Source organism: Schistocerca cancellata, chromosome 1 (genome assembly GCF_023864275.1).
Source record: "Schistocerca cancellata isolate TAMUIC-IGC-003103 chromosome 1, iqSchCanc2.1, whole genome shotgun sequence".
NCBI classification, from domain to species: Eukaryota; Metazoa; Arthropoda; class Insecta; order Orthoptera; family Acrididae; genus Schistocerca; species Schistocerca cancellata.
Window position 1 is genome coordinate 374,725,750 of NC_064626.1, and position 14,201 is coordinate 374,739,950.

At 54.0% G+C, this 14,201-nt stretch overlaps 2 protein-coding genes across 2 annotated transcripts in view; both read right to left on the reverse strand.

Moving 5' to 3' along the window:
• The window catches only part of LOC126174927 (uncharacterized), a 542,393-nt gene extending 536,306 nt beyond the window's left edge, over nt 1-6,087 (reverse strand). Inside the window, exon 1 of the mRNA XM_049921376.1 lies at nt 1,134-6,087. Coding sequence (XP_049777333.1) covers nt 1,134-5,765 — 4,632 coding nt within the window. The 5' untranslated portion in view covers nt 5,766-6,087. The remainder of the gene's footprint in view (nt 1-1,133) is intronic.
• LOC126176991 (uncharacterized) overlaps nt 5,918-14,201 on the reverse strand; it is a 506,961-nt gene continuing 498,677 nt past the window's right edge. The window contains exons 5-8 of the mRNA XM_049924241.1: nt 7,607-8,002; nt 7,501-7,556; nt 6,059-7,418; nt 5,918-5,964 (exon numbers count right to left, since the gene is read on the reverse strand). Coding sequence (XP_049780198.1) covers nt 5,918-5,964; nt 6,059-7,418; nt 7,501-7,556; nt 7,607-8,002 — 1,859 coding nt within the window. The remainder of the gene's footprint in view (nt 5,965-6,058; nt 7,419-7,500; nt 7,557-7,606; nt 8,003-14,201) is intronic.

Genomic DNA, 14,201 nt, shown 5'->3' on the forward strand with positions numbered 1-14,201 from the left:
CTCTGGATAGAGCATGACACTTTACACATGCTTGAAATGCTATTTATGCTCAAAGGTCTGCATGTCCTATGGAAAACAGCTCACGAAAAGTGTGGTTAGATTCAAAACTGTCCATGTCCATCAGTAAGTTGGGTGCAAAACTTGCCTTGTCCCTTTTGACAAATCGCATTGAAGGCTGGGGTCATGTGACTGTAATGCAAGATGGCTACCATAAGCATGTAAACATTGTACTTGTGTGGTCTCTTTCAGCTGTTTATTCTGAAAGTTATACACATTCTCAGAATGCTATAAAATTCCAAGGGGAGCCTAATTATAGTTCTGAAATCAACCTACCAGTGTCCGTATGCATACGTGGGAAACACTTAGGACACACAAACTCGAGCTGCATTACGAACACGGTTGTTCCTATTAATAAAAACAAACTGGAGGATGTTTCAAAACTCCTCGAGAAACACTATGGTGAGTCCTGGAGGGAACGTGAATCCCTGTCGTGGTACATGACATTACTAGGTTCCAGCGGGTCAGAGGCATCAGTTGAATCAGAATGCCTAGCAGGAGAAGATGAAGACATTGTTCCAGATATGATGTATTAAGTGGATTGCAGTTTGTCAGCTGTTACACCATGTACCTTCAGAAATATTAAAAGAAATTAAAACTGAATACACAGTTTTATGTTCACCCTATATCCTCTCCTCATGTACAACTAGTCAGGTTCAAAACTGTCCATGTACATTTCAGTTGCATGCAAAAGTGGCCATCTGCAAAGTCAGATGCAAAACTGTCCAAGTTCATTTTTATTTTGCTTATATCTTACATGCATTGAGTTCCTGAATTTTTTTCAATAGCCGAAATGGTTTTGTACTAATCCATACTGATGTATACAACGTACAGTGTAAAGCAGTTTGTATTTACCCAGTGAAAACAGTTTTTCCACTTTTTCTCAAAACCGGTTATGGAGAACATGGACAGTTTTGCATCTAGGCGACTCAAGTGGTTGAGCCGAGATATTTTTTAACACTGACATTCACAACCACGACCTCTCATCCAGTATGGATAAAATCAAAAATTTATGACAGTGAATTTCGATTGCTGGGAGCGGAGTAGCGCAGCAGGCAGCAGCGAGCGTAACTAACCTTGGCGAAGAGCGGGGGCGAGCTGTGCGGAGTGCTGCTGGCAGATCCGACGCCGCCTCCAGCGACGCCGGGCACGCCCCCTGCCACACCGACGGGACCGCCGAATCCGGCAGTGACAGAGCCGCCCCCGGGGGCGGCAGCCGATCCGGCGTCGTTGCTAGCCATCTTGGAGAAAGACGCCACCAGTTTCTGGTAAACGAGCGCGTTGTCTTTGGCGATGCCGCCGCCGTCGTCGACGGCGGCGGCGCCTCCGAGGGTGCGGTCCCTGTCGGAGGCGGCGGACAGGCCATCGTCTCCGGGGCCGGCCGTGTCGAACTTGTTGATGATCTGTCGGCAGCTGGCCGAGATCTGCTCCTGCAGGTCGCTCCTGGCCGCCGGCGAGCCGGGAGGCGCCGCAGGTTGGTACGCGTAGGGATGGTACTGGTGGCGGTGGTGCAGGTGGTGCTCGTGCTGCGCCTCCAGGTCCGAGCTGGTGTAGTCGCTCGAGTCGTACGAGTCGCTCCACGTGTCCTCGCTGCTCAGGTACTCGACAATCTCGCGCACCTGGTCGTCGCGAATGCCGGGTACGGTTTTCATCAGGCGCGTCAGTTCGTTCTCGAAGTAGACCAGCTGCGGCGGCTTGGAGCGCGGCCGCACTCCGGGGCTAGCCTGCGGCGTCGACGTCGACGTGGCGCCCGTCACCCTCCCCGAGCTGTTGGCGCCCGCCGCCGCCACCATCGTCTTGAAGAAGGCGCGCATCTTGGACATCATCAGGTTGGTCTCCTCGTCGGAGCTCCAGTTGTTGAAGCTGTCCTTGCGGGTGAGCGAAGTGGCCGGCGGTGGCGGTGCCGGCTGGGACGCCTTCTCGTCCGACGCCGGCGCGGCCGAGTCGGCGAGGACTTTGCGGGCGGAGTCACTGTCTGCGGACGGCGTCTGGATCGGGGACGGTTCTTCCTTGTTGGCCGTGGCGGTCTCGCAGGTGGCGGCCGTCTCCGTGGCGGTCTGTGCCGGCGCATCGCTGCCGCCGGCGCTGCTGGAGTCGCTGCTGGTGCGCTGTTCCTTCAGCAGGTCGTCGCAGCTGCCGATGAAGCCGCTGTCCCGGCTGTGCTGCTTGTTGCGCGACGCCGACAGGTCGGAGGGCAGCAGCAGGAATTCGGGCTGAGGCGTCTTGGCGCCGTCCTCGTCTTCCGAGGATTCCCTGTTATTGCCGCCGGCGGTGGTGGTGGTGGTCGCGGCAGTGGCGTCCAGCGACGCGGAGGGCGGAGTGGAGATGGACGTCTGCGGCGGTTCCTCCACGGCCGGGGACGGGCAGCCGCTGCTGCGGCGCTTCTTCTTGCGTTTGACGGTGTCGAACTGGCCGTCGGGCCGGTCGAAGGTGGTGACGGTGTCGTCGTGAGCGCCCAGGCTGCCGCTCAAGCCTTCGGTCTCCGTGCTGGACGAGTCTTCGGTGGCGGAGAAGGGCGGCGCTTCCCCGCACGACAGCTCCGGCGTCACGTCGTGCTGCTGCTGCTGTTGCTGCTGCTGCGAAGGGCTGGACATCTGCTGGACTGACAGCTGGTGGCCCCTCCTGGCGCGCGTCACCAGCCTCTTGCGGCGCTGCTCGGGTGACGGGCGGCCCTCGCTGTCACTGCCGACGCTGCCGCTGCCGTCCGAGTCGCCGGCGCCCTCTCCGGACGGCCCCATGAACCCCATGAAGCCGGTCAGGAAGTACTTCTCGAGGCGCGAGGACGCCAGCGCCGCCAGCTCGTCCGCGTCGGCGTCGTCCCTCGGACTTCCGGGTCCCCCGGCGCCGTCCTCACCGCCTCCCAGAGACTCCAGCCCTTCGCTGTAGATGGAGCTGCAGGTGTCCGACATGGAGTCTAGCTCCCGGCCGCCCCCACCGCCGCCCCCGCCGGGGTTGACCGGCGCGCCGTTGCCCAGCCGAAAGAAGAAGTACTTCTCCAGTTCCGAGGCGGAAGTGGGGCGCGACTTGCGCCCCGAACCGGCGCCGTTGCGCGACGCGTGCTCCACTTCGCTCTCCTCGCAGCTCTCCTCGACGATGGTGTGCAGGGTGAAGTCGATGGCGGAGCGGTGGTAGCCGCGCAGCTCTTCCTCGCGGTCCGAGTACGACGTCGCCGACCTGACCGCCGCGCCGGACTCGTCGCACGAAGAGTCGTCCGCGTCGTCCCCCTCCGAGGCCGTCGACGTGGCGAACTCGTCCTCGTCGCGGTCGCCCACCTCCTCCACCCACGAGTCGTCGTCGGCGAGGCCCTCCTCTAGGCAGACGACGGCCGAGAGGGTGTCGCCGCCTGTCACTACGTGCACGTCCTCTTGCTGGCGCGCCGGGACGGTGTCCTCCGGCGCGGGGGCGGGTTCCGCCAGGGTCTTGGTGACGAGCGGCCGCCTCGCCGACGGCGACGCCGAGCGCGGGCCCGCCTCCAGCGTGAGGGTGAAGTAGCCGGCGAGCCCGGAGGCGGCTGTAGCCGCGGCGGCCTGCTCCTCCCAGTTGGTGTGCCTCACCACCACGTCGCCCCCGCCCCCGGGGGCGGGGGCGGCGCCCGCCGGGACCAGCGTCGTCGTCTCGCTCGTGACCACACTGACCGACTGCTGCGGCGCGTCCTGCGTTATCATGACGAGGCTGGTGTATCGCTCCGGCGGCGCGCCGCCATGCTGGTGCGCGTCCGCTCGCGTCGGGCTCCCGCGGCCGACTGCCGCCGCCGCCGCCGCCGTCGATGGCGCACCTGGCGCCGCCGCTGCGCGCGCACCCTCGCCGTCGCGCCGCTCTTCCTCCTCGTCGCTCCCTTCGCCGCTTTCCGTCTCCTCCTCCTCCAGCTTTATCGTTCCCTCGCTCTCCGACGCGCTTCTCGACCGTCTCGAGACGTCGGACTGCTCCGGAGACAACAGGTGCGCCGCCACATCCGGCTCCACAGGTTGTTCGATTTCCGACACTTCAAAATTCGCGGGCGCTTCCACCGACGACGGGTTTTCCACTGCCACAGCCTCTTTCACTTCGGAACTCTGCTCCTCCACCTTCTCTCCACCTGACGTCACCACCATCGAATCCTCACCGTCCGACACCCTACCAGGACCTCGATCATTATCCACAACTGTTATAGTTTCCGACCCGCGTTCACGTTCGAGAGCGTGTTCCGCTGGTGCAGAATCGCCCGACGTCATCTCCGCGGCACTTTCTCCGACGCGCGTCGCACTGTCAACGGGTACTTCTGCCGCTGCAGAAGCCCCAGACTTCTCGACGCCGATCGTGTCTACTTCGGCGTGCGCCACCGCTACCTCCTTCCGGCTATTGTCAGCGCTGTCCGCTCTGCACGGGACGGCCGACACCTCATCCTCGCGGACTGCCAGGCTCGCACTGTCGTACTCTCCGAAGAGAGCGGCGAGTGAAATGCAGGTGTTCCGCACGCCTTCCTCCGTGTCGTGGGTGGCAGCGGCGCGAGGCGCGCCTGCAGCGGCAGCGGCCGCCGGCGCCATCTCTGAGCGTTCCGGCGAACTCCGTGCAGCGGCTCGGCCGTCGTAGTTGTCGGCGCGGCCGCCGGTCAGCGCCGGGTCGCTGCCCTCGTCGTCCAGGTGGCGTATGCGCCGCAGCACGACGCCGCCGAACCAGCTGTCCCGGAGCGGTTCGCCCCCACCTGTTGCCGCCGCCGCCGCCGCCTTATCTTCGTCTCCCTCGCGAATTCCTTCACGTACCACCGACTCTACGGCGCCCGCGTCCTCCGTCACGCTGCCACTTGCATCTTCCAACTGCCCCGTCTCCGCTACCGCAGACTCGATATCGGCACCAGCGAGACGTTCAGCTTCATCTCTGGTCACTGTCACGCACTTGGAGTCTTCGCCAATCCGCGTGACAATGCTCTCCGTCAGATCTTCGACGCACTCCACGACCTCCACAGTAATCTGAGGGCAACATTGCTGTAAATCACTTTCCTTTGCGGCTCCCTCTTCCTCCAGCGTCGGTAATCCGGTGTCCTGCGTCGCGGCTGAGTCACCGCCAACCTCTGCGTGTCCTGGGGGCTTTTGTTCGTCCTGTGTCTTCAGGGGGCGCTCGGTCGTGACTTCCGGCTCCTGCGGACCTTCACCGGAGCCGCTGGAAACCGCAGCAACCACCGAACCCTCATCCTCCTTTGGCAGTGTCACTACCACTGCACCCTGCTCGTCCTCTTGCACGCCAGCAGTGGCTTCTTGCGTCACTACCGAACCATTTCCCTCGTCATCATTCACAGCTAAATCATCTATACACCCACTTAATTCCCCAGCTAACACTGCGTCATCATTTTCACCACCTGTTTCATCTTCAACTGCTGGAACTTTGTACTCACCTTCATGAAACTCTGTTGCTTTTTCCACCGTAGTAGCTTCCTCTACTCTATCCTCTGTTTCAACGCCATCTTTCCCTTCACCGACGGGGCTGCTCTCAGCTTCACTAACGACACTTCCGGCAGTAATAGCACCACACTCATTAACGTCACCCCGCGAATCACGTACATGCTGTTCTCCAGTAACGGCCGCGCGGTCTTCCTCTGGAACAACTTCAATGTGCCTTAAGAGGACAACGCCGCCGTCTCCGGAGTCAAGGTCACTGTCGCAGCCACTGGTGCTGAAGGTGGAACTCTCAGAGTCGCTATCGCTGCTGTCGCCTGTATCGTGATGCATCTGCATTTCGTCACTCACACTGCCTTCACTTTCATCTCCAGTCTCCTCTTCCCCGACCTCTTTGTCTCCATCACTAACCACTCCACCCGGGACAGAACTAAAATCACTCGCTCGCGCCGGAACGTCATCACTTTCTCCCTCCAAATTCTTGACGTGTTTCACGAGCACAATGCCGTCTCCCTCGCTTTCCTTCCCTCTGCTATCGCTGTGGCGAGATGCATCGCCTGTTGCGGTGTCCGCCTCGGATTTCTTGATGTGCTTCAGTAGTACAATTCCGTCATCACAGCCTTCGGTATTACCCTTCTCTGCAGGACTCGCTAGCTCTGACAACTCCGTCGGCCTTGTCGTTTTCTTCCCACCACATACAACTGCTTCTTCGTTGTTTTGCCGAAGAGACGAGTCTCTTCCACTTTCCGCAGCCTTCTCGTCACTGCCGAACGAAGCGTGCCTCAAAAGCACAACAGCGCCGCCGTCGTCGTCTTCCGCATCGGATCCTCCGGAAGACGGCTGCGCCGGCGCTTCGGGAAGGCCCGCATCACTGTCGTCGTCGTCGTCGTCGCCGCTGTTGACGACGAATACTTTGGAAAACTCGCCGCCGGAAGACGTGGAGGTCGTTTCGGACGCGTCGCTGTCGGCGTCGCTTTCGTCGCTGTCTCCACCCGCAGTGACCGTGTAGCAGCCGGCGGCCACTTGCGTGGTGACAGCGCCCTCGTCCTCCGAGTCCTGACAGGCTTCGGACGACGTCGAGGAAGAGGACGACGACGTCGAGGACGAAGAGTGCAGGCGCTCCCTGGGGAGCGACAGCAACGTCCGCCGTTGGCGCTCCAGTGTGTCGTCAGCTTCGGGACGCAGTTCTTCTGTAGCTGGCGGTGGCTCGTCACCTTCGGCGTCTCTCTCACCCAGATCGAATCGGACGCTGTTGGCGACCGGCGCAGTTGCACCGACGGTGCGATCACTAGAGACTGCAGAGTCTTCGCCACTCGGCTCTAGACCTGCCTCGGCGGTGGCTGAGACGGAGACGGGTTGGGTAGCATTACTGTTGGAGTTGTCTTTGTCGCCGACTGGCTCACACGTCACGCTGACGGTCTGAATAGCGTCCTGTTCGAGGGGTTCACTCGCGACCGTAATTGGCGGCTCTTTGTCGACCGGTTCGAAACGCGCACTGCCGCCTACTGACTCGCGTGTGACGGTACGGACGGCGTCGTCGGTGGTATCGGCGCGGGCCTTATCGGCGCTATCGCCCTCCGATAAGGAAACGCGATCGCGACGCGGTCGGTCCGCCGGCGCGGAGATTATTTCGGCGACGGTGGCAGGTAGCTGCTCCTCCTGCGCCCTCTCGTGCCGGATGAAGATCTCGCACGCGGGCACGGCGGCGAGCGCCCGCTGCGGAGACACGTCCACGACGGCGGGCGGGCACTGCACGACGGCGCCCGTCGACGTCACGGCGACGACGGTGCTGCCGGCGGCGGCCGAGATGAGCGGCGAGATGAGCTCGGCGGGCCACGAGCACGACCACGGGCCGACCACGACGCGCGAAGGGCCCGAGCCGGCGACGGGGGCGGAGTTGCGGATGCGGATCCGGACGCCGCCGCCAGCGCCGGAGGAGGAGGCGACGGCGTCGGCGGGCGCCGCGGCGCCGGAGACGCCGAGCGCCGCGTCCTGCATGAAGTGGTGGTGGTGCGCGGGCGACCAGAAGGGCACGGGGAAGGGCACGGGCACGGGGATGGGCACGGGGACCGGCAGCACCGTGGCGGAGCCGCAGGCGGCGCACCGGGGACTGGCGGGCGCGCGCGCCGCCTCCGCCGAGGCCGCCGCCGCCGCCGCAGCTGCCCCCCCACCACCGCCGCCGCCCGCTGCCGCAGCCACTGCCGGCTCCGGCGGGGCGCAGTGCTGGTCGCACAGCGTCACCTCCTCGACGGCGCGCTCGCCGCAGCAGCCCTGCTCGAAGTAGTCCCAGTCGCAGCCGGCCGAGCTGCTGCTCTCCGTGTCCTCGTCCGCCGCGTCTTCCTCCTCCTCGTCGTCGTCGTCCTCCTTACTGGACGACGAGTCGGAGCTGATGAAGACCAGCTTGTAGTCGTCCACGTCCGGCGGCGCCAGCAGCAGCGGCTCGTGGTGGTGGTGGTGGTGATGGTGGTGCTGGTGGTGCCGGTGGTGGTAGCGGCCGGCGCCGCAGTAGTCGCTGCTCACCTCCGTCACCCTGACGCTCTCCACCACGCGCGAGCTGCTGCGCCGCGAGAACCGACCTGTCCCCAACACAACACTCCGCACTTGTAGGCGGCCGTCTCTGTTACTGCAGTACCCAGCCACCGAGAGAAGCATGCTCGAAGCAGTGAAGCACTCGACCGTCACCACAAACACCATCACGACAATAACCACCACCGCCACAATACAAAGCACCACCACCAACAACTCCACGTAGCAGAACAACTGATTCTTGCGACACTCTCACATACACAGGATGAAAGAAATGTTTTGGACACATTCACAGGGTCACTCGTGAAAAACGCATATGTCCACGAAGTAGATTTCTTTCGTTTCACATTACTGGCTTTCGGTTCGTGCCCATACAGCAATCTCAATAGGGGAAAAACTATACGACAGCGTGTTTGACGCGACTTTCGTGTCAGTTATGACGACACAAATGTAACGAAAAGACAACACCCAGCCGCCGAGAAGAGTAATTGTCTCCATGTCATCCCACTGGCTGTCCCAGCGTCGATTAGATTCCGTCTGTCAGTTTGTAATGTCTCTTACAGCGGTCTCTCCGCGATATTTTCAGAAATTTTATAAATTATATAACTCAGTACATATCTCGAAATATCTCTTCTTATCTTACGGAATCCTAAACTTTAATATACGATGATTATCGATGCAAAGTAGTTTCAAGCCCTATTATTCCTTGGAGCGTGCATTTACTCCATGGAATAGCTTCTCTCATATCTCTGTTTTCTCTTATGAAAACAATGATTCAGATCCTGCCGATTAGCCGTGAAAGAACGAAAATGTATATGTATGTATTGTTGAGCTAGTCGCCATCTTGATGAGATTCTGTATGAGAAGGAATTTAAAACATGAACTAAACTAAAGTAAGTGTGTTCGCGTATTATTTAACTGATTATTATTGACAGTGTCTGCTTACTACGCTGTGTTGCACGGGATCAGTGGGGAACGTCTGATTTACACTGGACGAACCTGCCGTTTTGTGCGCTCAAGTTTATTACTTTCAATAAATGGGCTAACACGGTCTTACCAGCAGATCTCCGGTCTTCCCCATGTGATCACCGAAAGTTAATAATTATTACAAATGTTTTCAGGAGATCGACTGACAATTTTCGTCGCACCGAGACTTCGAAATTGCTTCACTGCCTTATAGAATCTAAGTTAAGCTCAGTTTAATCGGGATAGAACAGTATTGAACTGTGTGAATGTGATAAGCCTGCTTTGTGAATGAAAATTCCCTTAATATACGCATGTTTTTTACTGTCCTGATCAGTGAAGCTAAATCAGGCCGGTGTGAGAAAGGTTTTTAAATTTCAGATCTTACAAAAAATATTAAAAGTTTGTTCCATTGTCGCCAAAATTTGTTGCCACGAGTAGTACTCTACATTACAGTTTGATTTCAGATGCTTGCCGTCTCAAGCTGTCATAGTCTCTTGGAGATACGTACCTCTCGTGTGATTCCTAAACGCTGAGTATTATGAAGTTAGAATGTGTTGGTATTTCCTCGTGTATATATATATATATATATATATATATATATATATATATTTGTGGCGAGGGGGAGGAGAGGGGGGGGGGGGGAAGGATGGTTCTAATGGATCCCGTCTTATATGTCTGTTTTTCTGTTATCGTTATGTAGCACACAGCAAACAACCTGATCCACAGGTACACTTTCCAGAGTCAAACTCGCATCATCATCTCGTCGTCTGTGTTCTGTCCTTCACACAAACGAACTTCAAAAAGCACGGAAGAGTCATAGAATAAAAACAAATAAAGACTTCCAGACATATTACAGAAATGTACGTAGCCCGGATGTGTCTCTTACGGGTCGTCAGCCGCATTTTCTCTGGTGTTTCGGTAGGTAATTACAGTTTCTTTTTTGCATCATGTAGCCGCAGTCACCCCAAACAAATTCTGTTCATACGTCTTTCGTGCGACGCCCTGCGCCGACGGAAAGCAACGGTTTGTTTCCAGTTTTAAACAAAACGATTCTGAAGTAGAATTCTACGTGATCATTCGATAGACCGATCGCAAATTAGTCTAGTGCGTTATTCGTTTTACCGATACGCTTTTTTTTTTAATTTACTGGCTTTCAGGTTTAGTCCAGCAGAGCGTTTCTCGACTGTTATACACATACTCAACAGAGTTCTATTTTGCTGCTCTTAAATAATATGCAATTGACGTGAGTTTTTAGAATTTACTTTTTTACAGTATACGTTTGAACACACACGGGCGGTGAAATGGGCAGTGTAAACTTGACGAGACTTTCTTTTAACGATTTGACTTCTGTCGAAATATACAAATGCAGTTTATGAATCTGCGTATTCCGGATGACCGCATGTATCAAGACGCGATATTACTGACCCAGAATGGAAATGACGTAACAATGCATCAAAGAATACTTCTTCGAAGTATGAGTCTTAAAATTATCTCAGTATTCTCTATAAAACGTTTACCATTCCTGGTGAGAACAAGAAACGGATGAGCGTAACCACTCTGAGATGTACGTACGACCGAACGGTTTACTGACTGGCTCTCCTTCCACCTGACGACCGTCGTATGAAAGATGTAAGTCTTCTGTTTTACGACAGCATGTTAATCCTTGTGCTCCCGTCTTGTATTGAACTTCCTGAGGCATAAACAAAAACATACGAAATTTGTTTAATAATGCATCCCATTTTTCAATACACCTAACGGCCTCCGTTGCATGTACAGACATTATAATTTGCGGAAAGATCAGTTTTTTCTAATGTATTAAAAGACAAACCACACTGGACCTGTCTGTACCTCTGTATTTACACTCCCAAAGGCACCCTACCGTGTGTGGCGGAGGGTACTTTGTGTACCACTGAAACTTCCTCCTTTTCCTGTTCCAATCGCGAATGGTTCACGGGAGGAAAGATTGCTAGTAGGCCTCCATGTGACCTCGAAGTTCTCTACTCTTACCTTCATGGTGCTTTCGCGAGATATACGTAGGAGGAAGCGTTGTATCAGTCCACTTTTCTAGGAACGTAACCTCTAGGAATTTTAACAGTACACCACAGAACGCGCTATTCTTCTTTGGGTCTTCTCTATTCCCTTCTTCAACCCTATCTGGTACGAATCCTAGATGACTAGCAGTAGTCAAGTACTGGTCAGAGGAGGGTTTTGTACGCCAGCTCCTTTGCGGGTGGGCTACATTTCCTTAGGATTCTTTAAATGAATCTCAATCTCGCATCTCTCTACTTGAGTCTCATTTCAAATAGGCACCCCGCTCATGCAATTGTAGTTGGTAGTAACTTCAAACTACTCTCAATATGTTGGCAAAAATACATGTTTAGGGCCGTCGGTAGGCATAAAACATCATCTGAAATTGTGCTGAACTCTTTCTCAGAAAATTATTTTGAATAGTTAGTTCAGGAACCCACTCGGACTGTAAAATGTAGCGAAAACGTAGCTGATCTCTTAGAAACAAACAATCCTGACCAAGTAGGGAGTATCATCACAAATACAGTGATTAGTGAACACGCGGTTGTTGTAGATAGACTGAATATCCTAACGCCCAAACCCAACAAAAATAAAAGCAAAATACATGTATTTAAAAAATCATATGAAAATGCAACTGACACCTTCTAACAAGACTGTCCACTGCTTCCAATCTCACTACGTACGCATACACCAGATGTGGTTTGAATTCAAAGAAACAGTATCGAGGGCAGTTGAGAGATGTGTACCAAATAAATTAATAAGAGATGGTACTAATTCTCCATGGTACACAAAACATGTCAGAACACAGTTTCGGTGAAACTAAAGCTGCCATAATCGGATCTTAGGACACATACAGGTTACAACTAGGCAACTATTAATATCACCATTGTTTGCCTTGATGTTGTAACGTGTATGTGTCCTAAGAACCGATGATGGCGGCCTTACTTTCGCCGAAACCGGTAATCATGGAATAAATAGAATTCCTGTGACTTTGGCCACCAGTTTATCGTTTTACAAATTTGTGAACGACCGACCCATCACCTTCGAGCGGTAGAAACTTTCTTTCCCGGAATACTGACTCCGACGTAGAAAATAACCACAGGTGCGGCCAGGAAAAGTCATGTTACAATATTAAACAAGATTTTTTATCCAGAAGAAGTTACTGCACACACTTATAAATTTGTGTCTGTTTATCAAGCACTCTTACCAAAATCTCATAACAATAAGCTGGCAATGTCGATCTCGAATCTGGATAAGATTTCACACAGATTTACTCCTCCGTAACAGACGTCGCTAATGCGTTTGTGTCGTGGCCTTAACTATGGGAAGTAACCGGTACGTGTCCAGAGGATGGAAGAAATTTTCAGCTAAAGTATTTGACCAGCAGGTGGTGGCGTAAAGTTTGAGATTATCAGACTTCGCCCCGGTTGCGTGGATTAAATTTGAAACCCCTCTGTAATCGCTAATTTGCTCGGAGAGGGACATTAAGCGCGGCGGTTTCCTTGTTGCTACTCGAGTGGTGTAGGCCATGTGTCGGCACGAGGTTGCAACTTTTTACTTCTCTCATCACCACACGAGGTGCATTCAAGTTATGACATATCCGACTTCTTTTTTCCTAGGTCTGAAGACTGACAAAAACATGCGGTTGGTTTTAAAATACGGGTGCACTCGTTGTAAATGCGTGATAGAGATGACAGCACTGTACAACACACAGACCTCACAATCCATTGTGACAATGGATGAGACATGGATGCGATTTTCCAGAGGTCTAAATGGATTCCTCAAGAGGTGTTAGCGGTGGCCCTGGGACCATGACGTCGATGTTGTGAATTCTTTATGGCTGCAAGGAGCCGTCAAATGAACAAAAATAGGGGCAAAGTTTGGTGAAACGACATAAAAGGGTCTGTTTGGGTATTATAACTGCTCATACTTTGAACTTTATTTTAGACTTTCAATACAAAATAAAAGTAAATGGGGCTGTCACTGTTGTGGATTGGCAAGAGAGCCAACACTGTATGAGAGGAAGCCGAAAGGCACGCGTTTTAGCTCACGCAGGCTGGCGTGAGGTCTGGAACAGGTCAAGGAAATTAGACTAGCAAAAAAGGACGTAGCTGTGGAATACTTAACTTTAATCCATAAATGGTGAACATCGCTCTTGACGGTACATGTTTTACAGCATCAATAGTAACTGGTAATGGCGCCTTGCTAGGTCGTAGCAATTGACGTAGCTGAAGGCTATGCTAACTATCGTCTCGGCAAATGAGAGCGCATTTGTCAGTGTAGCATCGCTAGCAAAGTCGGCCGTACAACTGGGGCGAGTGCTAGGAAGTCTCTCTAGACCTGCCGTGTGGCGGCGTTCGGTCTGCAATCACTGATAGTGGTGACACGCGGGTCCGACGTATACTAACGGACCACGGCCGATTTAAAGGCTACCACCTAGCAAGTGTGGTGTCTGGCGGTGACACCACAGTCACAATGGATGAAAACCAAGTCTCATTCATGCCGTCATCATGCGTCGACTTCGCTTGGCATGTTGTCAGGGGCGAAGCCTTGTGGTCGTCCGTCAGCTTTCATGACGGCCACCTGGAGGACACTTTTCGTCGTTTTAAGGATCAAAAACGGCCCTCACTCTCACAACTGCCTCGTGAGGTCTGTGTGTTGTACAGTGCTGTCATCTCTATCCCGCATTCACAACGAGTGCACCCGTATTTTAAAACCAACCGCATGTTTCTGTCAGTCTTCAGTCCTGGGTAAAAAGAAGTCGGATATGTCATAACTTGAATGCACCTCGTGTGGTGATGAGAGAAGTAAAAAGTTGCAACCTCGTGCCGGCACATGGCGTACACCACTCGAGTAGCAACAAGGAAACCGCCGCCCTTAACGTCCCTATCCGAGCAAATTAGCGACTACAGAGGGGTTTCAAATTTAATCCACGCAACTGGGGCGAAGTCTGATAATCTCAATCTTTACGCCACCACCTGCTGGTCGAATACTTTAGCTGAAAATTTCTTCCATCACCGGACACGTACCGGTTACTTCCCATAGTTAAGGTCACGACACAAACGCATTAGCGACGTCTGTTACGGAGGTGTAAATCTGTGTGAAATCTTATCCAGATTCGAGATCGACATTGCCAGCGTATTGTTATGAGATTTTGGTAAGAGTGCTTGATAAACAGACACAAATTTATAAGTGTGTGCAGTAACTTCTTCTGGATAAAAATCTTGTTTAATATTGTAAAATGACTTTTCCTGG